Below are 22,535 nucleotides of genomic sequence, written 5' to 3'. Positions count from 1 at the left end.
TAGAGGCCAAACAAAGGTTTTGGTTTGGCACAAGGGCACCAGGAGCACATTTGTCTATATTTGCATATTTGTTTATCAATCAGGTTGGTGTTCCTGAATTAAACTCAATGAGATGTACAAAACTATATGAATGTGTTATAGATTTCAGCACAATGCACAAAAAAAGAAAAAAAGAATCTATACAATAAATCACAGTAAGCTGAATCAGTTCATCTGGACACAAAGTTTAATCACTTTCTGTGATTTTCTTACCTGGAATATTGAGCATGCATAAAAACACTATAAAATAAATGTTTTAAAAAAGTTTGGACTTCTTTCTTTGGCAAAGAAAGAAATGGCAAGTTGAACTGAATTGATTTCTTAAAAATATTCATTTTTAGATCATTGAAACACATATAGATACATATATACATACAATGTACAGCACTGAGGGATTGCAAAGAGTTGAGTAGGTCATTCACGTTCTGCACAGAATCACTGTCTCTCCACGTTTCTTTCCAAGTACTTAAGGAATAAGTTGCATGTCAACAAATGCTTTAGCCGTGGCCAGAATTCTTTGTCAAGTTCCAACTATATATCAGTACACCAGTGACAATCACACTAAAATCCCTCATCATCTGTCTCAGCCCATTCGAATCTCATCCAACTTTTGAAGTCCAGCTCAAGTCATCAAGTTGGGATTCTTGCACAGACGTACTGGGGCACATCCTATTCTCTGGTTTTTGTGGCGAATTCCCATTTTTCTAAAACATTTTTATCAGGACTGGCCTCGAGTGCCACCCTTGTTGTTTGGCGAATTTGTAAACCCATATGAAGAGATCTGGAAAGAGTGTCATCAGATCTATACTGGCTGCATCCTCAAAGCTGGAAACAGAGAAAAAACTTATTATTCACCAACAATAGTCACTCAATTCACAGGCTATTCTAAAAAACACTGTAGCATGCTAATTATCTTGTGGTTTGATAAGGAGCAAAGCTCAGCTCTGATACCATGACTCCATAACAACAGGAATGATTTTTCAGTACAGAGACTGATGGCCAAATTTCATGCCACCTGTATCTCGTGTGCTGTGCTAAAATATTCTTACTAAAATCTCTGTTATGGTTGCTCTCTTTTAAATGATGAAGGTGTTTTTCAAATCTTCAGAAACAATACAAGTTAAACGGAACTGAACACCCACTCATCTTTCATAGAAAGAAAATATTGGGTGTGTTTACACGGACACGATTATGCCGATCTCTGCCCGGTCATTGTAATACTGCGATTGTTGAAATGGCCATGTAAACACCTTAATTTGTTTTCTAAAATTTGGGGTAAGGTCTTAATCAACAGATTTAAAACCAAGGGACCCCTGGATCCCCCCCCCCACACCTTTTTCTCCCCAATTGTACTTGGCCAATTACCACACTCTTCTGAGCTGTCATAGTCGCTGCTCCATCCCCTCTGCTGATCCGGGGAGGGCTGCAGGCTACCACATGCCTCCTCTGATACTTGTGGAGTCGCCAGCTGCTTCTTTTCACCTGACAGTAAGGAATTTCGCTAGGGGGATGTAGTGCGTGGAAGAATCATACTATTCCCCCCAGTTCCCCCTCCCCCCCGAACAGGTGCCCCGACTGACTAGAGGAGGCGCTAGTGCAGTGACCAGGACATATCCCCATATATACAGCTTCCCACCTGCAGACACAGCCAATTGTGTCTGTAGGGACACCCAATCAAGCCAGACGTAACATAGGGACTCGATCCAGCAATCCCCGTGTTGGTAGGCAACGGAATAGACTGCCACGCCACCCGAACGCCTAGGACCCCTGGACTTTTGCTCAATCTTTTGATACATGAGAACATCTTACTCTGACTTCTTTCGGTTTTGCAAACGATGCAATTCAAGGGGAAGACGCAGATCCCGAATGACAACAAACACAGCTACTTTCAGTTGTTATGAATACTACAAATGAATGCGGTTGTCAGCTGACTATGTGCGAACACCAAAAATAAAGCTACCCGTTGCTTAAAGTGACAGAAATTCATTGCGCAGGCTTAAAGGATTGAGGTAAGCAGTAAATACATAATTTCTGTGGAGCATACTGCGGTTACGCAATGAATCATTTAGTCGCAGCTATCAGAGTAGTCACATTACCAATATCCTTATGTACGCAATATTCAAAATACTGGTATAAACTGATAACCCATAACAACTGCATTTCTTGTCTGCATGTACACATACACATTATTGAATGGTGGCTTATCGGTGTCATTTTAAGGTTCAGTTTGGTTGAAGGTCTGTGTAACGTACTGGTGCTCCTGGAGGTTGCGTATGAAGCGTAGTAGTCCCATTGAATTCTCAGGGTAGCTCCTCTTATAGCTGTCCAACTTCTTGACCAGCTCAGGTGGGAACTGGAATGCCAAATCAAATTGACAATGATGAAAGCCCATAGGACAGCACAGACTGAAGCACTTCGAAAACAGTTAAGTTTTAAGTCACCTTGTTTTTCCAACAATTGAACAGTCCCCCCTCAGCAGACTGATCCAGTGAACGAATCAGTCCCGGGTCAGTTTTCCGACAGTTCTCCACCTCTTCCAGATTGCCAACCCTTCTCAAGTATTCGACTTTCCTGAAAGAGCATGGCACCTTACATAATTTACATACACTCAACAATGGGACACAAAACTGTAGAATTTGAACACCAAACTGATTAAGGTGCTGTTGTTAATCGGCCGTGGAAATCAAGAGGCATCGAGATGTCAGTAGAGAAAGAGCGGATAGAGACAATAGACAAGTTCTCCTTACCGTTCATCGAGCCAGAAAAAGGGATGAGCCAAACATTGATCCACCGTTGGTCTTTTTTTGGGATCTTCATTTATCATGGACTCAACAAGATCCACTGCAACCACGTCCCGGACATGTTCCAGCTTATACTTGCCGTTATAAATGTTGTACTCACACTCAAAGCCTTTGCCAAATGGATGATGTCCTCCAGAGAAAATGTAATATATCAACATCCCAGCCACCTTAAAAAATAGTGAAAGGATGACATGTATTAACTGAACAAGTAAAAGTATTGATGCATGCTCAGTACTCTAGGTAGCGTAATCCTCCCACGCGCTACAGCCCCCTGGTGGAACTCCTCACTGTCAGGTGAAAAGAAGCAGCTGGTGACTCCACGTGTATCGGAGGAGGCACGTGGTAGTCTGCAGCCCTCCCCGGATTGGCAGAGGAGGTGGAGCAACAACCGGGACGGCTCGGAGGAGTGGGGTAATTGGCTGGATACAATTAGGGAGAAAAAGGGGGGGAGTGACACTGCAGCATGTATATTCTAGGTTTTTACTGTGTAACAACATTCATTGCTTTAAATCAGGGGCGTAACTACCATATATGCAGGGTATGCAGCTTGTATAGGGGCCCGCAATGATTTGGGGCCCACCCTGCATGGTCGCATATGGCCAAGGCAATGTACTGGGCCCCACCCACGGAGGTGAATGGGCCCGTGGAGCGAGCCATATATACCCGCAAAAAGGTATTCTCCGTTATGGTTTTTACATAAAGTAATCTGTAGCAATCTATAAACTATGAAATACGACAAATAAACTAAAACTATTCAATTAAATGAATGAGTGCTTCTTATTTTGGTATATTTGTCATAATTTTACACATAATATGCAATGATTGCCGGGGATTACTGCATGCATGGTGTTGTTGTCCAATGTCAAGTCTCAATTCGATCATGTGACGAGACTATACGATAGCTTACAGCTAGTTTGAATTAGACCAGTAACGTTAACTAAACTGATAGCAAGCAGCATGGAGTACAAACACAAAAGCCAGGGGAGTGCGCCTATGATGCGAGTAGAGCTTAGTTATCATTTATTTGACTTGTCAATGTGCGGTGATTACATACGTGTGGGTGCGCTGTCACCATAATGTTTATGTAGGCCTATGTGTTGGTGCACTGTCACCGTTATGTTTTCATCTGTGTTTAGAGGTGCGCGTTATGGTGACCCGACCTATCACTATAGGGCCCGCTTTGACCGTCTTGCATTAAGGCCCGGTGCTGATTCGTTACACCCCTGCTTTCAATAGATTTTCTCAAAATTGCCTCTCTGCACAAAAATGGCAAGTTTACCAACTCCCTGAGAATAAATAAAAACCTGATCAATTTCTCTGCAAGAATTATCTACTTCTTTCTAATCCTACAATCCTTTCAGTGACTGGTGTGGGCTTGCTTTGTGCTGAGGATCTTCTCAAATTCGGGATGCTGCCACTCTTTCGCCACTCTATTTTCCCCAAGACGCACGCACAATTGCCACCCTGGGCTATGGTTTCGTGCTTGTTAATTAGCCTTCTTCTGTCTAGTTTTACGGTAGCTGGCATCTATAAACGCTGCATTAACACTATCTGCTGGGCTGTAACAACTTCACAGTGTAAATTATTCGTAGTGTCCACCCAAAGTGATGTATATTAGCCTTGCCGCAGCCAGCCCTTTTATAACTGGGAACCACCGAACTAGACCAGGACCAGCAGCGGGGGGTGGCAGAGAAATGTCCTTGTCACTGTTCTGCCATGCTGAGATGTTCTGGGTTAAGGAGTGAAATGTCGAGGTGTGGTAGGTCTCACTGATGACCCTGTAGCTGGTCTCGGGGCACTGGCGGAGGTGCGGCAGGCCAAAATCCCCAGCAGGTAACTAACCATCTACCTACATGTATATTGAATGCTTTCTGCCTCCTACATCAAAATACTATATCGCAAGATTGTTCTGTAATATTGATTCTGTCTAACAGAACTGCCACATCATCACCACATTTCAAATAGATAAAATAAAGACTTATCAATGGAGAAAAATCACAGATTTCAGCTTTAATGCCATTGCAAAAGCCTTACCTGTATATCGGTGCTCCTCTTATATGGTATGGTATCATCTTCATTCAATGTCTCCTTGGCCATCCAGCACTTTGTTCCTGCTCTTCTAGTAAGCAAAGTTGTTCGTCCTTTGGGTAATCTTCTACTTATGCCAAAATCTGCCAATCTGGCCTTCTTGTTAACATCTTCAGGAGGAAATGGTGAATATCAACACAGTACATGATACATGTTGACCAAAATGAATTACATTATCAAAAGGTATGCTTTCTCATTTCATATTGGGCTTACCTATTAACACGTTCTGAGGTTTGAGATCCCGATGGAGGATATGAGGAGTTTGACTATGAAGCACTTGTAAACTGGTGAGAATCTGATTTACAAGGTCTTTCTTCAACAAAGTGAAAGTGTCTTTGGGGAACTCCATTTCGACATACTCTTCCAGGGTATATTCACATAGCTGAAGAGCAAGGTAGCCGAAATTCTCATCCTCCGCCATGTCAAAATATCGCACAATTGAATTATTATCAAGCTCTGGACATCGTAAAAACTCTTCCTCATTCTTCAACAGCTGATAGTTGATTTTAGATGTTCTCTTGATGGCAACTTCAGTGCCATCCTCCCTTAGCCCCAGAAACACCTCACTTCCATCACTTCCATTTGCAATACGAAATTCCTCGTCTTTTGAATATATGAGGCTTCCAACTCTGACAACTCTACTTTCCTCAATGTTGGCAAGCCTCTCCAATTGTGGCTGCCATCTCTCACTTATTTTGTGCCATTTTCGTGGTGGTGACCTCACATTCGAGGATAACTGGGCAGATTTTGGGTCCAATATGCCCTTGCTGACATCAAATTTGAGGTTTGAGGACGTCAAAAATGAACCCACATTACCATGAAGCTGCTCGTATGAATCACTTCCTGGTGAATACATTTCTTCAAAGTCATCTGCATCACCCTCGAAGTCATACATGCCATTGTCATCATAATCCTCATACCGATCATAGTCATTTAAATCTGGACTAGTGTCAGCATAATCGTCCAATCCAGCCATCTCATCTCCAAGATAATCATCATTTGGATCACAACCGTCATATGTATCATTCCAGTCATCCATGTCTTTACATCAAAGTGACTGTGGGGTGACAAAACGAGTTCAACATAAGATTTAAACTGCCATTTTAAAATTTCACCAAAAAATTACTTTGCTCAACCAATTGACCTTTCGCAAAGTACCGCCCCAGAACGGTGCTTGTCCAATCCTACCTTAGCAACGGTCCGTCAAGCTTTCAAACACACAACAAAATGCTGACACGGTGTGCCTATGGGATCTGCAAATCGGATACTAGATATGTGAAAAGTTTGGAGGGGGTGTAATTTTCTTTCCCTTCCCGAAACCCAGAACGCAAGAAGTGCAATGTCGGCAATAGATTTCGCAGTATAGCAGACCCCATGGCCAGCTCAATCCATCCATTATCAACAAAAATACCTGTCTGCTCCAAGCTAAGCTTGCTACTAGCTATTACTGATAGCTGATACAGCTAACGTATTATTACTGTTACTTTTACCCACACAATGTGCTGATTTCTTCCTTCATGTTTTGGTGTTTTCTGGCTACTTCCTGGATAGTTCAGAAATGCTTGACGGGCATAGCAACAGTAACTAAGGGGGGCGGGACTTTGCGAAAGGTCAATTACTGTTACACAATGCACATTTTAAATTGTAAAGACGCTTTTTTCCCCTCCAATTGTGAAATGCCTTAAAGGGGTTTGTTAAAATTCTCAAATTCAATTAAAAAAAAGCTAGAATCTCATTTTAATTAGCAACACAAATACAGGTATGCAAAGGTATGTAACACTGGCAAAACAACCGCTTGGAGTTATATTTGATATTTGTCCTTTATAGCTAGAGAAAACAATGTGTGGTCTGTAACATGTTGTTTGCAAAGCAGTAAGCTGTCGTTTTAATTTGTAGGGAAGCTTGGTGATGGCATGCAACTACTACTGAATTGTCTTTAACTCCAATGGAAATTATTTTGCCAACATCTGCCCACTTATGTTCTGGTACTCTGATGGGTCAAGGAACCACATACTGTATAATAGTGTACAACTATAAAAGTTAATTTTTGTCTGGAGCAGCTAAATGGCTTGAAACCAGGATGTGTTGAACCAGATAGTGTTTGACATGAAAACTACAGGAAGTTGTCTCTTTCACGTTCTTCCTTGAATGCCCTGGCTTGGTGCGATTGGTTAATATGACAAAACACAGTCAGTACATCACAGAATACTGTCAAATGTTTTGTTTTTGTTTTTTGCAGAATTTGAACATGATCTTTTGTGAAATTTGAAAGACAACGTGTACAAAGGGGGGGTGCATTATTTTAAAGGTTATGGCGACAGTCCAGTAGCCTAGGCTTACATTGTCATGAGACGTTCATGAAGGCGGAGCACTTTCGGTGAAAACAAAGTTGGGAGAGTTGTGAAAATTATTATAACATTGCACTCAGTGGTTTCATAACGTATAGCAATGTACAGTATTACTGTCTTTAAAATCAGCAAATACGTTGATGTGTTTTTTTAAAGACATTGTGACGGTATCATCTGAACTTAAAAGTATAAATGGGCATTCAGCTTTGTCGCTGTTGTTCGTGTTGTTTACTCAAACAGTACCATGGCCACAGCCAAGCAATAGGAACTTATATTCTCGAACTGAATCTTCACAGCTGATTAAGACGGGTGCAGATCCCATGAAGAAGTTCATCAAATTAATGCTTTTGAGTGCACTCTTTCTTTGAATGTCTCAATTTTTCCCTCAGTAAAGGGATGCAGCGAAACAAGTGCAAACATAAGAGATTGCTCTTGCAAATAACGGTAGTAAACGTAAGTAGGAAAATATACTGACGTCACTAAAAATGTACTCATAAGTATACTATTATGTTACTTTTCATAAGAATACTATTATGTTACTCGTCGTAAGTATACTGTTATGTCACTCGTTGATGTTACATGCTGGGACTACATTGGGCCACTTTGTAGTTCATAGGCTTGTAGATGTACTTAAAGTCGACAAAGCATGCCGTTATGCTGCTGAGACTGGAGTGTATACCTTTAGTTGACCTGCACAAATACTGCGAGTTTACTAAAGTGAAAAAAAATGTATTCAACGAGGCTGCAAGCACAAGTAAAGAGAAAGCATACTGTTCTCGAATTTACCTTTTGCGTCTGCAAGTACAACAAAAGTCAGCTACAAGTAATGGTTTATTTTTTAGCTTAGAGAGGTATACTAGGATATAATGAGGAATGCGGGGGGAACACTTACGGCGTCGACGAACTCCCGTCTGTCCCTAGCAACCTGACAGCGCGCTCGCTAGAAGGGGAAAAAAGAAAAAATGGCAACATGCATCAGCCACGCCCCTGTCTATCCCGACCCAAAACACCCCAGCCTACCTGCCATTTATGCTGCAAGGCAGGAGCGGAAACGTAGTAAAGGACTACTCAGATGACTTAGGAAAACGTAGGTTGCTGGTTAACTTTAAACAGCTGCTTAGTGTGTTATGAGACGTTTACTACACTTACTAATATTGTTTGCGCAGTGGCAGTATCGTAGCCTATGAGGTTTGTCCGAGGCGCGATTATTGCTAGTTGAAAACTAATATTGTTTATGACATCATTTTTTTAATGTCCTATTCTGTACCTTTACTGAAAAAAACCCCCAACGGTATCACTTCCGGCGATACTACCAAGTTTGAAAAAAATAATAAAATAAATAATAATAAAAAAATAAATTTTAGATATATATATATATATAAAACTGAACAGGGAATCAAGCAGCCAGCTCAGGAAACAGGAAACATTACAGAAACGCCCTCTTTATTAAATTTTTTTTTCGCAAATGACAAAAATGCCTTCCTTTATCACTTCGCAGTAAATACAGCTATTGTGCCCTCATGATTTAGGGTGCAAAAACATATTGTCATCGTTTAATTGACACCGTTTGACCAACAAAACAAACAATCAACAAAAACGACAAAACTATTTTGGGAGGGGAAAAAAAGAAGCTTTTTGCTCAACCGTTCAGTGCTGCCAATGACTGTATGTTGCCAAAGGGCAAATAATGTCTCATAATAATAAAAACCTTACAATGTTTTGGCGTAATTGCCGAGTATTACTGGGTCGTGTATAGACGGTAACCCTAGATTTGTAAAACTCGCGAGATTTTTAACCTAACCTTAACCTTAAAGTTTACATTTAGGTTAAGGTGAGCTTAAGGCTTAAACTAACTTTAACCCGACCTCAACCTTTACCTAACGCTTGTGAAGCGCTACCGTGCTGAATCAAGTGCGCATGTGCGATAAGGTGCAAGACACGATTGCTACGCTGTATGGTCTGCCGATGCAACGTAAAGACAAGAGAGCCCCCTGCTGGACAAAACACCGCACTGCCTAAATCTCCATACAGGATATGTCAACGAAGAAATAAATTGTTTATCAAGAAGTCCTAACTTGACGCAACAAAATTAATATCAACAGTCCGACGTAATTGTTCAGACGACGAGGGTCAAATAACGCAAAGTTAACACAGTGTTAACGCCAACGAAATATGATCGGAGCCACAGTCTCCATCACGCAAAGATAACATGGAGGTCAACGTAGATGGTCATTTTGACATCCTTGAGCATTATAAACCTGGATCTTAAATGGGTGATGGAACTGGCTCACTGGCATAAAAACTTGAGGCACATTTTGAAATCGTGTTCGTACACATTTATTTTGATACACAACAGATTAATTTTACATTATAACTCGAGAATAACATTCAATATACTTAAAACAAAATCATATAAAAAAAAGACAAACTGCATCTGTTACAGCGCGCATACTCTATTTTTCTAATATGCTTGTGGGTGTCATTCATTTTATTTCAGTTGTTAGTTGTATCCCAAAAGAATTGTGTGAACATTCTTGTTTGAATGTCATGCTCTTGCAAGCTGCAGTAATATATTTTTTGTTAAGAGTTAAGTGCAAAGATTTGTTTAGTTTTCCAACGTGATATGACAAACAAGTAGTGGCATTTCAGCATTTATCGTACATTTTCTAGGCTGTATGTCAACATTCACCCCCCCCCCCAAATAAATGTAGGATAAAGAAAACAAAAACGTTGCAGGATAGGCTGATAGAGTTAAATAAACGTTCTTTGTCCCCTACATTAATGTACATACAGATGATGTCTTCTAAATTGTCCTAAGTGATATTTCATCGGCATTATCTCTTCCAATGACAGACAAAGAGCCAAGGTTGCACGATTTGTATTTACTGTACAGAAAGCATCAGATTTTAATTCTGAATGACAAGCCAAGGCCATGAGGAGAATCGTTTATCTTTTGTATTAGCTTTCAAACAAATAGTATATTAAATTACTGTAGTAGTAGTCCATCTCATGTTTGGTTTTTTTTCTTAACTCGAGAGGATAAATTTCCCAGATCCTTTGTGAAACAAATAAGTCTTTTTCTTCTGTTTCTGCCACTTTCAGAACTGAACTTTCTGTTTTTTGTCTTGGGCTCTAACCAGTCCCTAATCTCCTTTCCTCACATGGCAAACCCCTTGGTTGATATCTAATGTTTGCAGCATCACCCATACCACCTACAGTGATGAATGTAACTCAACAGCTCTTCTCTGAAGACTGGGGTTTCAGCATCGATCGTTAAAGGTTTGTGCTTTCAAGACATTTCCCTGTATTCCAAAAGCAGAGGGGTGTGATAGCTAATCACGGCCAACAGGGGGCATCTCAGGCCCATCAGGTAACTGGACCCCAGTGCAGATAAGGCAACATGCTGTACATCAACCACAGAGTGCCAGGACATGAGGTAAGTAGTAAATGACTACACAACCACTCTCTTAACTACCTCAGGTACCCTGAATACTATGCGGCATTAGACAAATCAGACCGTGCTATCTATTGGCCAAGTCTTGGTATGTATTTTTTTGTTGTATAAAAATGCTCAGGGGATGTTAAATTGGCTGCAAATTGTACATATCCAAGCAGAAATAGCAGAAACAAGTTTTTAATATCCCTCTATATACTGCACGTCAAAATAGTTTTGTGTGTCTGGAATGTAAGGGGGATTTTCGGGACAATTCAAAATGCCTTGTACTTCCTCTCGACTGGCCTTTGCTGACTCTCGAAAAGATGGCAGACGCCCCGGTGTCCGAGAGGTCATGAGATCTAGATAAAAGGACAAGACCTGTGTTTCCATTGCACAAGACATACTTCGGCCAAACACGGGAGTTTCAAATGCCACTTGACCCAGGTTTGACATTAATGACATAAAAACCAAATACGAATTCATACTAAAGAATTCTTCACGTCCTCTTATTTCCTTTTTAAAAAAAAAACAACAACAAATTTACATTTTCAGGGTGGAAGACGTTGGATGCAGGAGGAGCAGTAAGGCTCAGACTAGCCCCCAAGCCCCAGACCAGCTCACAAGCTCAAGTCAATGATGATGTGCTCAAAGATCAGGGTGGTACCCTTGAAGCTGGAGGCAAAGATGAAGTCCCGGCGGTCGGTAGAAACCACCGTGAAGGAGCGTGGTGCCTGGATGTAAATTTCCTTGAAGCGTTCAAAGAGTTTCTTCTCGCTGTCCCACAAGTAGATCTGTGAGAAGGTGTAGTCACTGCCCAGGGCCAGGTAGTAACGCTCTTTGAAGGTGAAGGGCTGTAAAATCATGGAGCCTCGCGAGGGCAGGGCCTGGATCTCGGCAAACTGTTTGGTACCCCAGTGCAGGACCTTGGAGTCACCGATGTAGCGCGTCATGGCGAGGTACAGTTCCCCTTTGATCCGGAAGTGTTTCACAGCCACCACGTCCTCCATGTTTGGGATCTCGCCCTGCAGGGCGAACTTCCGGCTACTCCTGCTCCACTGGTAAATCACCGGCACCTGCGAGCGACTGGCCAAGATGAGGTGAGCCTTCCCGTCTATGTCGAGGAACTCGGCATCCGTGTCACGGAACCACTCATGCAAGGACTGGTAGGAGTAGAAACCCTTGTCGTTCCACTTGTACAGGGTGGACAGGCCCGCTTTTGAGCTGTCGGCGATCACAAAGAACCACTCGGTGTCGATTTGGAAGGCTTCGATGTCATTGGGCTTGGAAATCTTGGAAACCTCAATGTCCTGGAACTTGTTGAACCTGCTCTGGTCCTCATCAAACTTGTAGATATGGGATCCACCAAAAAGCTGTGCTACAATGACAAACACCTGGTTTTGGATAACCACTGCCTTGCACCCGACTATGGACTGGCCTGCAGAGCAGATAACAAGGCGATGAATGTCATTCAGTTAAAGGGAAATAACGTATTTCAGGGGATATCATGAAATCAAGGCCAAATAGAAAAATGGGAAATTTCATTTGCACAGGGAAATCCCCTAGAATAAACATTTTTCTTACAGACATCTAAAGCATGGTTTAAATTTCCAGGCTAAATTAATGATAATGGCTTCAACCCTGTTTCACTCTAATGTAAAAATGTATAGGGGTGTTAAATAATGCCTTTAACTATGTCCATCACGATTATCGACTCTTTTTTGCTTTTGAGGTTTGCACTCTCATGCATTTCTAAATTTGTTGAGGTGGATTTTGATCAGTTTTGGAACTGCACTAAGAAATTACTAGCAGTTGTTCGCATAAGCTGTATTTGCCCTCGACATTTACCAGTGGTCCGTGCACGACTCTACTGGTGATAATACTCATAGCCCTGTGATGCAGCATCCGCAGAATTGCTGTTGGCAAAATACTTCTTAAAAATTCAGTAACATGTTGAAAAATGTAACAACCTCGTCAAATGTCATCTAGTTTATATTACTGTAATGTTTCAGACATGGCCATACCTGTGATGTTGTCATAAGTCCTGAAGTTCATCTCAATGTGGTCCCACTGGAAAATCATACAGCTCTCTATACTGGGAGCAGCAATTGCCAAATAGACGTCATTCTTAAAGCTGAATGTGTCAATCGACAGAGACTCTGATGCCACAGACTGACGGAGGATGAAATCTGTGAAGACATAGTTGCAGAATACTATACCTAAATCGAATTAAGTGTACACACTAAAAACATTTTCTAAAACCAATTTGGCTGGACTGCAAATTGATTGAAATTATGGAAACACGGAAAACTATACAAATGGGTCCATGTTGAACCTGAATGGTTGAGTATTATTTTTATTTATCTACCCCCCCCCTTTTCTCCCCAATTGTACCCATCCAATTACCCCATTCTTGCGAGCCATCCCGGTCGCTGTTCCACCCCCTCTACTGATCCAGGGAGGGCTGCAGACTACCACATGCCTCCTCCCATACATGTGGAGTCACCAGCCGCTTCTTTTCACCTGACAGTGAGGAGTTCCACCAGGGGGATGTAGTGTGTGGGAGGATCACGCTATTCCCCCAAGCACCCCCCCCCCAAACAGGTGCCCCGACTGACCAGAGGAGGCACTAGTGCAGCGACCAGGACACGTACTGACATCCGGTTTCCCACCCGCAGACACAGCCAATTGTGTCTGTAGGGACACCTGACCAAGCCGGAGGTAACACGGGGATCCGAACCGGCGATCTCCGTGTTGGTAGGCAATGTAATAGACTGCTACGCTACCTGGACGCCCCTTGAGTATTAATTTTAGACCCCATTCATAAATGACATTAAAATGCATCATCAGTGATCAGACAGAAATCTGATTGCCCTAGTTTAGCCCTTGCTTAAAAATCCAGATGTAAGTGTATCTAGGCCATATTTAGGATGGTTTATAATCCAATTGCTTAAAATACCACAGGAGGCAGCGACTTAGTACATTATATCTCTACGCTTATGTATAAAATATGCCTGACACATTCTGGAGACACAATTTCTATAACAAGCGTAACATGGATCGAGCCCGTCCTCACACAATCTGAATATACGTAGATGGCATGAAATACAGAACGTAAACGGGGCCTGCATGACCTCTCTGTGGTTATCCTTACTGTAAGTCTATGTTGAAACACACAACTGCCAGGTAGGCCAGAGACACTTTGAGCCGGCTCGGGTCTTTCTCACCCGTTGAGATGCACTCGTTGTGTAGGCTGGCCATATCATTGAGACGCTTGCCCTTCATGTCCTCTGGTCCGGCACACACGACATCAGACACCGTTGCGTTGGTGTTCTTCAGCCAGGTCATCAGCCACTTGGCACGGCAGTCACATTCAAAGGCATTGCCTCGCAAATCCCTGCAGAAGGTCATATGTCATTTGGCGAGTAATAAACTGTGATAACGATGTACAAAGTTGGAGTATTTCCTTCCTTTGGTAAAACTATGGAATTTCTTGCTAGCATCAGTACATTGCATTGTTGACAGTTATATTAATGTGTTCCCTTGTTTATGTTTTATTTTTTTATTTCCCCCCCTTTTTCTCCCCAATTGTACCTGGCCAATTACCCCACTCTTCCGAGGCATCACGGTCGCTGCTCCACCCCCTCTGCCGATCCGGGGAGGGCAGCAGACTACCACGTCTCTGCCGATACCTGTGGGGTCACCAGCTGCTTCTTTTCACCTGACAGTGAGGAGTTTCACTGGGGGGACATAGTGCACGGAGGATAATGCTATTCTCCCCAGTTCCCACTCCCCCCTGAACAGGTGCCCCAACCGACCAGAGGAGGCGCTAGTGCAGCAACCAGAACACATACCCACATCTGGCTTCCCACGTGCAGACACGGCCAATTGTGTCTGTACGGACACCCGACCAAGCCGGAGGTAACATGGGGATTCGAACTGGCCATCCCCGTGACTTGAATATTTACCAACAGCTATGCAATAAGATTTTGTGTATCATTAATAAGTTGCATGGAGTTTTGATTGCATTAGAAACACTTTGTGTAAAATTGCATGAACCTTAACAACTTGCAACTTACATGAGCAATTTTCTTTTGTAACGCCAGCCTAAGAGCTCTCTGGGATTTCCATCCCCAGTGTAAATTGGTAATAACGGGGCGGCAGTGGCTCAGGAGGTAGAGCAGGTCATCTGGTAACTGAAGGGTTGCCGGTTCGATCCTTGGCTCCTCCATACAAAAATGTCGAGGTGTCCTTGAGCAAGACACTGAACCCCTAACTGCTCCCGATGAGCAGGTTGGCGCCTTGCATGGCTGACACCACCAACATTGTATGAGTGTGTGCGTGTGTGGGTGAATGTAATGAGTGGCTCTTGCAGTGAGAAAAGCACTATATAAATGCAATCCACCCCCGTGGTGGAAGGCAACGGAATAGACCGCCACGCTACCCGGATGCCCCCGTGCATCCCCTTATTTGACACAGAAAGTTTGTTTGGCAAATATCAAAAGAGTGCATTGAATTCTGGACAAGGAATTCAAATGATTCAGGCAGAGGGTTCACCTGTATCTGTAAGAGCATTTGCAGACTGTTCAATGGAAAATAAGAGTATTAAATAGTGTTTCATCTAAGAGTGTCTAGGTGAATATAGCATGCTGGGTGGAACAACAGAAAGGCAAACTCACAGCTCTATCAGGGAATCCAGGTCAATAAAGAGATCCCTGGGCAGGACTTTTATGTTGTTGTTTGCCAAAGATCTGTGAGGACAAAGCTCTGTCAAATAAGTCCAACAAATAGCTCCCAGATCCTTTTCATCAAACCTTTGGGACATTTGTAAACGACAAGCTAGGTGCAAAGACACTGTGGGGAAATGAGTATTTAAGTAACATTTTAGTAACAGTAAATAACATTTAAATGTTGAAAAAAATGTGAAATGAAAACTGGATGTAAGAATTTTTTTTCCTCTCTGGTCTTTCAGAGTTCTCAAAAGCAGGACACCATTATGCACTAGAGGATTTTTTTTTGTTGGGGGGGGTTCTCCCTTTTCTCCCCAATTGTACCCGTCCAATTACCCCACTCTTCCGAGCCGTCCCAGTCACTGCTCCACCCCCCTCTGCCGATCCAGGGAGGGCTGTAGACTACCACATGCCTCCTCCGATACACATGGAGTCACCAGCCGCTTCTTTTCACCTGACAGTGAGGAGTTTCGCCAGGGGGATGTAGTGTGTGGGAGGATCACGCTATTCCCCCCAGTTCCCCCTCCCCCCCAAACAGGCACCCCGACCGACTAGAGGAGGCGCTAGTGCAGTGATCAGAACACATACCCACATCCGGCTTCCCCACCCACAGATATGGCCAATTTTGTCTGTAGGGACGTCCGGCCAAGCCGGAAGTAACACGGGGATTCAAACCAGGGATTCCCGTGTTGGTAGGCAACGAAATAGACTGCCATGCTACCCGGATGCCTGCATTAGAGGATTTTCAGCGATTTTTAGGAAACAATAAGAGAACAATTCGCCATCATCAAGGACTAGCTTTCACCATTTCCCCCAATCACTGATATCAACACATGAAGATGTCAATTTCAGTAGATATTACTCATACAAATTGTATTTCCTCTGTGGTTTTGCATGCGTGTGATGGTGCTGACTGGAACTTACAAATGGGTCAAGTCCCTGAGTCCCCGGAAGGCGTATTTGGATGCAATCTCAATCTTATTACTCTCAATGAACCTGTAAATGTAACATTGCAGTTACACAAATTAGAAGTCATTTCACAATATTTCTGCTACACTGACAGCTCATAAACATTGTTTCAACACTTTTCCATGGAAGCAATGTGCACCGCAAAATTGTTCATCTTTTTACTTTCTCAAAGTGGTTGACCAGCCAGTTAACTTTTTTTTCCACCCATTTTCTCCCCAACTGTATCTTGCCAATCACACCACTTTGCCAAGCTGTCCGATCTCTGCTCCACCCCCCGCAGCCGATCCGGGGAGCGCTGCAGACTACCTCCGATACACTGGAATATATTCATACCTTGATGAGAACAAGTAGCGCTGAGGTACTTACAGGTACTCCAGGTGTGGAAGACCGGAGAATGCATCATCCCTTATAGTCGTAAGAGAATTGGAATTGAGGAGTCTGTAATGAAGAAAAGTGTGAATAAAATCAAGAGACTCGAGTGCACTTACTTTAATTTAGTCAGACACTTTTTTTCTGAAATACGAACGCTAGGAGTGTCTTTTATTTTTTGTTTTGGTTGTGACCCCCCCCCCCTTTTCTTTTTTCTCCCCAATTTTATCTGGCCAATTACCCCAATCTTCCGAGCCGTCCCGGTCGCTGCTCCACCCCCTCCGCCGATCTGGGGAGAGCTGCAGACTACCACATGCCTCTTCCGATACATGCGGAGTCACCAGCCATGTCTTTTCACCTGACAGTGAGGAGTTTCGCCAGGGGGACGTAGCATGTGGGAGGATCACACTATCCCCCCCCCCCGAACATGCGCCCCAACCGACCAGAGGAGGCGCTAGTGCAGCGACCAGTACACATACCCACATCCGGCTTCCCACCCGCAGACACGACCAACTGTGTCTGTAGAGACGCCCAACCAAGCCTGAGGTAACACCAGGATTCAAACCGCCGATCCCCGTGTTGGTAGGCAACAGAATAGACCGCCACGCCACCCGAACGTCCAGTGTTTTTTCAGCTTCAGAAGAAGCTTCATTCTGCGTGTTATAACCGTTTCGGCCCAGCGGGCGTGGTAGCTAGCTAGCTAGTTTACTTGCATATTGTCGCCAGGCATCTATTTGAAAACAGACCTGATTTTGACAATCCACTGATTGTCCAATCAAATCGGGGTATTAAATGATTTAATTTATGACCTGAAGCAGACTGATTTAACTGAACCGGTTTAATCATGTTGACAACTAGGAGAACGGTTTCTTGATGGGCGTTGATCATGTGTTCACAACAACATTCGTTATAACATTTTGGGTAACTTTGCATGAACAAACATTCAGTTAAAATATACGCTGAGATTGGAAAATGCGATCTTCATCGGACTGGACCTACAAGTATTGCTGTTAATTAAACGCCATTCGCTGACCCGCCCTCTACCTCACCACTGACTCCTGCAGACTACTATTCCTCACCAATACAAAAGAACAGGATATAACAGTCCATCCACATACTTGTACAATGTTAAGTATGTTCCATACTCGAACATTCACACTTGAAGACCAATTCAGACCATGACATAATGTAATCACTCCATATCCTTACCCAATGTTCTCATCTTTCAGAGAGGACACAAGCGGCACCATTCACCAAACTACTCAATCCAGCTATCATCTGCAGTTGTTGAACCTGTGATCACAGGAATGTCATTGTGCTTTTTAAGTGGGCGCCTTTCCTTACTGGTGTTTTGTCGAAGTTAGCCCATGACATCTCAAGAAGGCTCAGGAACGCATTCAAGCATATTTTAATCCCCCCCCCCCACGACTCGCCCCCTAACCCACCCCCTACCTTGATGCTGCTTACATAGAATAGGCTTGGGTAGGAGAGGCAAAATGCCCCATTAGTTAAGACGCCCAGCCATTGTATGTTAATTTAAGCGTATAAAGGACTTAGTAAGTAGTTTAATTAGACTTTACATGATAATTTTACTTTCCTGTTAAAGCACGATGGGAGAGAAATATAATTAGAGATGATCGCCTTCTCTGACAACGTGACTGGCTAAGTTATGACTGATTAAGTCTGAGTAGCTTCTAACCTGAAAACCAGATTCTACAAAACCACTTTGTTTTTTTAATTATTATTCTTGGATGTATTGTTGTGCCATCTAAAATAAAACCTCACCGGTTTTAACGAGAACACATTCTCTCCTCCTCCTCCTCCGATGATGATCAGAGGTCATTTTAAACCATCGTCAATAACATGGGGGGAATTACTTGTTTTTTACGTAACAAACACAGTGGGGGGGGGGGTCACAGTGCCAGTGACGAGAGCAGGCGGTAATGGGCAGCAGAGGAACCCCCCTCCACCCCTGAAAGCAAGTCCGGGAAACGCATTCACATCGCATGCTTAATCTCCAAACCCGGCGATTTAGCCTCTGAGGACAACGGCCAATATTTAGGGGGCTTCCGGTGCTGGCTGATCGCTTCCGTTTCCTATGAAGACTTCCTCGTGCACCCATTGTTTACAGTCGGGTTAGCAACTTGCGACGCGTGAATGGAGTTGGGAGTTGAGAGACGACGTCTACGACCGGACTGTTTCACAAGCAGTCATCACGAGTCGAACTTTTCTCCACAAAACACACAAACATCGACACTTGTTTTAGGTCCAGAGGACATTTCAGCCAATGCGTCCCGCCCCCCACACAGTCCGTTAACATACAACCAAAGCATGTTCCCGTGGAAATCACCGCCTACTCAAACGTGATTGGTCAATACTACTTGGACGGAAACGGAAACTGAAACCAGAACGCTTCCGGTACCAATATCTTCTTGCTTGCCATAGATCTGTTTATATCACACGCTTGGATTTTGTTGCAACGAACATCCCGTCATCGAGAAATACCGTGAAAAATGATAGTGATCATCTATGACTGATTATTCATACAGTCGAGAAAATCTTAAAGTGATTTATGTGACTGCATCACGGCAACATCGTTGTTGAGGTGAAAAGGGCGAGTTAATGCATCAGATACCAACTCTTAAGGAATATTTGTAGGACCAAGAATGGGAAGAGGGTAGAAAACGAGTGCACTGCCACTGCAAATGCAGCTTAGCTAACGCTCTTAAGTACACATGCCATATACTGGCGTAAGAAAGGATATTAATGGTTTCCGGAAGGCGTGATTAGCATCGGTATTGGGTCGCTGTCAAGCTCAATGTTTGCTTCTGGAAGATGCATAATTCAGGAGTATCTTGACAGCTGCAAATGTGACACCACATATTACAGCATCTCCTTGGGCCTCATGGGATCGGCAAAGCCATGTTCAGGCACTGGCAGAATGTTGTGCAGTTGGTTCACAAGTGCCCCAAGGCAACCATTCTTGCGGAAATGGTTTATTGCCTTTGTAATGCTACACATAAAATCTACGTGCAACCTTTCAAATGGGTTAAATAGATCTGTCCTAGCTTCGAACTCTTGTTTCTTGTGGGAGGACACTGAAATAAACACCATAGATCCAATGCTGGAGCTCTGTTCTCACTCTGCAAGATCTTCCCTATCAGTTGCCTTTCGATATCGTTAATTCGTACTCTTACCTGATTGACTCACGCGTCAAGTTATACTTCATCACGTGTTTTGTTGTGTCGTGCCGAATTTACTCTTATCTCCATTTTCCTGTTCAGTTGTATGCAAAGCACTTTGTAACTCTGTAAGTGCCATACAGTTTGTATGGGACTTATCACAGCAACACGATAACGTCCATTTGTATGACACAAATGAACGTCATCATATTGCTTAATCGATAGTGACGTTTCGTTGGATTAGTTTTAGAGATCTGTGAACCAAGCACCACCTCTAGTAGAAACGTTAACCCGGCACGTTATGGAAACGTCAATTTCCTATATGTATATTGTTAACACTTGGGAAAGTGAATGGATGTTAAATTCAATTTCTTAGTGTTTTTTTTTTCTTATAACTCCAACTCCTTTGGAGAGAATCTATGGTTAAGTCATGCAGTTATTTTTGCATCACTGAAGAGTGACCCCCCCCCCCCCCCCCATTTATCCTTACGAACTGAGTCGTACACACTGGCACTTACTCCATGTTCACTTACTGGAGAACACATTGCGAATGTGAGTTCCTGCGGGATTGTGATTTATAGAGACACAGAAAGAGCATTTGACTTGGTGTTCTTACAGTAGTTGGAGAGACGGCATGTGCGCAAACATCGCCTCCTTGACGTCGGAGAAGGTCCCATTGACAATGCTCCTGCAGGGAGACCATGCAGAGACAGACATGAATGAATAAGAAACGGGCTGATCTGATCAATATGACCAAAACAGACCATTGCATTGCCCTTAAAACAAAATTATGGGCCTAAGTAAACTATTGGCGCTGTGCATCTTCTTAAGTACGTTTACATTGGCGCATACAACAAAGAACTTGCCACAAAGCTTATGGCACGTTGTATGTACACGCCATAACACAGCCTATTCACGAAGCAGGAGATTATAAACGAACGCAACAGTCCTCGTATATTTCCTAACATATCACATACATGCAGGCCACTTACAGAGAACCGACGTCGTTGGGGTTGATCCTTGGGACATTGGAGGACCCGACACAAATAATGGACTCCTTGGAGCAGCTGCATGTCGAAGGGCATCGGAAAGCCTTCCTCGGATGAGCCGGCGGACAGAGACACAGGAGCGACACAGAAAACAGTGCCCAAACGTGGAGAGGTGGCAGCATCTTTCCTGTCGGGCTTGCATGTGGGAGGTTTGCAGAGACGGCGCCGCGTTTCCACCCTGCACCATGAAGAAATGCTGCACTGGATGGGATGCCTGACATCAGCAAATCAGCTGCATCCCCCCCCCCCTTCGTCCTCTCATTATTTATTTAGTCCGAGTGGTCGTGTTGGTTAAACATCATCTCTGGGCTTATATGCACAGAGAAGAGGAGCTTGAACACAAACTAAAAAAAAAAAGTCGATTAATTTGAAGTAGATCAGCATCTTTAGATGAAAAGATCTGGAGAGGAACTCGAACTGGCAGCCTGCGTAAAACAGCAGGAAATGTATTCCCAGTGTTATTATGGCAGAACATGTAATGCACTTCTATGCTTTGACCTCAGCTCACAGTACCATGGACAAGCGTTGTAGGTCAGTCTGAGGTGTGGCCAGTATGTAGGACAATAGATAAGCCCCCCCCCCATCTTTATCAAAAGTTAGCAGCCACATTTCAGTTATGACTAGAAATAACAGGGCTGATGACTGCGTTATTCTGCAACTCCCCGGTAGTCTTTAGTGGTGCTGTATATTTAACTGCGCTGAGTTAAACGGAAATAAAGGAATAATGCGCATAAATGTGCAAACTATTACATAATACGGGAGTTAAAACCACCTACGAGGCACTATCATGTCCACGTTATTCATACAAGAAAGAAATACATGGACTACTTCAAACAACCCACCAATAAAATAGGACACACAAACACACATATAAGCCAAAAGACAAGGAAAAAAAGCGAGACAGCTATGGATAGCTACATGCATACATGCATGCACATGTGCATATACATCACACATGTACACATGCATACACAAACATACATTTATATGTATGCCTACATACAGTATAGGGACTCAACTCATTTCTATTTGTCCGCAATTCATTATATAAAAAAGGACGTCACATATGATGGTTTCTTTCCTGCACTCGGTCTTTGAATAAGCGTTATTTCAAAAGGAGATGGTCCTTGTTAGAGAGTCTAACCACTCCTTTGAGGGACAGCTGTTCAGAGCTCTTCGCAGTAACTAGTCTAAACACTGCAACTATTCCCATGCACAGTATTTTAAATTCCTTTCATTCAACATTTTAACTTGGGATTTATCATATAACGAGCTTAATCTTGGAAGTCTTGGTATTGGGGTGCCCGAGGCCATCCTCCGTGCACCATTAACGCCTACCCCAAATCATGTCCATGTTGATACTGGCCAGTTGGGCGACTACACTATCGTCCCACAACCTTACCGATTTGTCATCTGGCCTCACATCCCTACAGTGCTTAAGATTCATGAGTGCATGGCAGACCCGGGCAGACTATTTTTAGATGCCTTCTATTCTGGTGAGGATGGATGAGAGTAAACAATGGTTCC

General features: G+C 43.2%; 2 protein-coding genes and 1 pseudogene across 2 annotated transcripts; 1 reads left to right on the top strand and 2 right to left on the bottom strand.

Annotated features, from left to right (window-relative positions):
• Positions 1-218: 218 nt before the first annotated feature.
• Positions 219-8,215, bottom strand: LOC130130585 (serine/threonine-protein kinase/endoribonuclease IRE1-like). Its single transcript, XM_056300309.1, has 7 exons — positions 8,169-8,215; positions 5,142-5,985; positions 4,875-5,038; positions 2,787-3,007; positions 2,481-2,610; positions 2,292-2,392; positions 219-864 (listed from the first exon to the last, which is right to left on the bottom strand). Exons 2-7 carry the CDS (start codon positions 5,965-5,967, stop codon positions 744-746), a joined length of 1,563 nt encoding a protein of 520 aa, XP_056156284.1. The 5' UTR covers positions 5,968-5,985; positions 8,169-8,215; the 3' UTR covers positions 219-743.
• A 215-nt stretch (positions 8,216-8,430) lies between these two features.
• LOC130131204 (U4 spliceosomal RNA) lies at positions 8,431-8,556 on the top strand (annotated as a pseudogene).
• A 2,660-nt stretch (positions 8,557-11,216) lies between these two features.
• Positions 11,217-21,229, bottom strand: lgi2a (leucine-rich repeat LGI family, member 2a). Its single transcript, XM_056300549.1, has 8 exons — positions 20,952-21,229; positions 20,576-20,647; positions 16,775-16,846; positions 16,364-16,435; positions 15,389-15,460; positions 13,937-14,106; positions 12,734-12,898; positions 11,217-12,147 (listed from the first exon to the last, which is right to left on the bottom strand). Exons 1-8 carry the CDS (start codon positions 21,227-21,229, stop codon positions 11,330-11,332), a joined length of 1,719 nt encoding a protein of 572 aa, XP_056156524.1. The 3' UTR covers positions 11,217-11,329.
• Between the last annotated feature and the right edge of the window lie 1,306 nt (positions 21,230-22,535).

The sequence above is a fragment of the Lampris incognitus genome, chromosome 20 (genome assembly GCF_029633865.1).
Source record: "Lampris incognitus isolate fLamInc1 chromosome 20, fLamInc1.hap2, whole genome shotgun sequence".
NCBI lineage: Eukaryota > Metazoa > Chordata > Actinopteri > Lampriformes > Lampridae > Lampris > Lampris incognitus.
This window is presented reverse-complemented; position numbering and strand designations above follow the sequence as displayed.

What these genes read in the sequence shown, in the direction of transcription:
- LOC130130585 (XM_056300309.1), bottom strand. Translation starts at nt 5,967, where the DNA reads ATGGATGACTGGAATGATACATATGACGGTTGTGATCCAAATGATGAT. An exon ending in ACCTCAGAACGTGTTAATAG is followed by an intron (nt 5,039 to 5,141) that starts GTAAGCCCAATA and finishes TTCCTCCTGAAG; the next exon opens with ATGTTAACAAGAAGGCCAGA. An exon ending in AGAGGAGCACCGATATACAG is followed by an intron (nt 3,008 to 4,874) that starts GTAAGGCTTTTG and finishes CTATTTTTTAAG; the next exon opens with GTGGCTGGGATGTTGATATA.
- lgi2a (XM_056300549.1), bottom strand. Translation starts at nt 21,229, where the DNA reads ATGTCAGGCATCCCATCCAGTGCAGCATTTCTTCATGGTGCAGGGTGG. An exon ending in CTTCCACACCTGGAGTACCT is followed by an intron (nt 16,436 to 16,774) that starts GTAAGTACCTCA and finishes TTACATTTACAG; the next exon opens with GTTCATTGAGAGTAATAAGA. An exon ending in CAACGAGTGCATCTCAACGG is followed by an intron (nt 12,899 to 13,936) that starts GTGAGAAAGACC and finishes ATGTCTTCACAG; the next exon opens with ATTTCATCCTCCGTCAGTCT.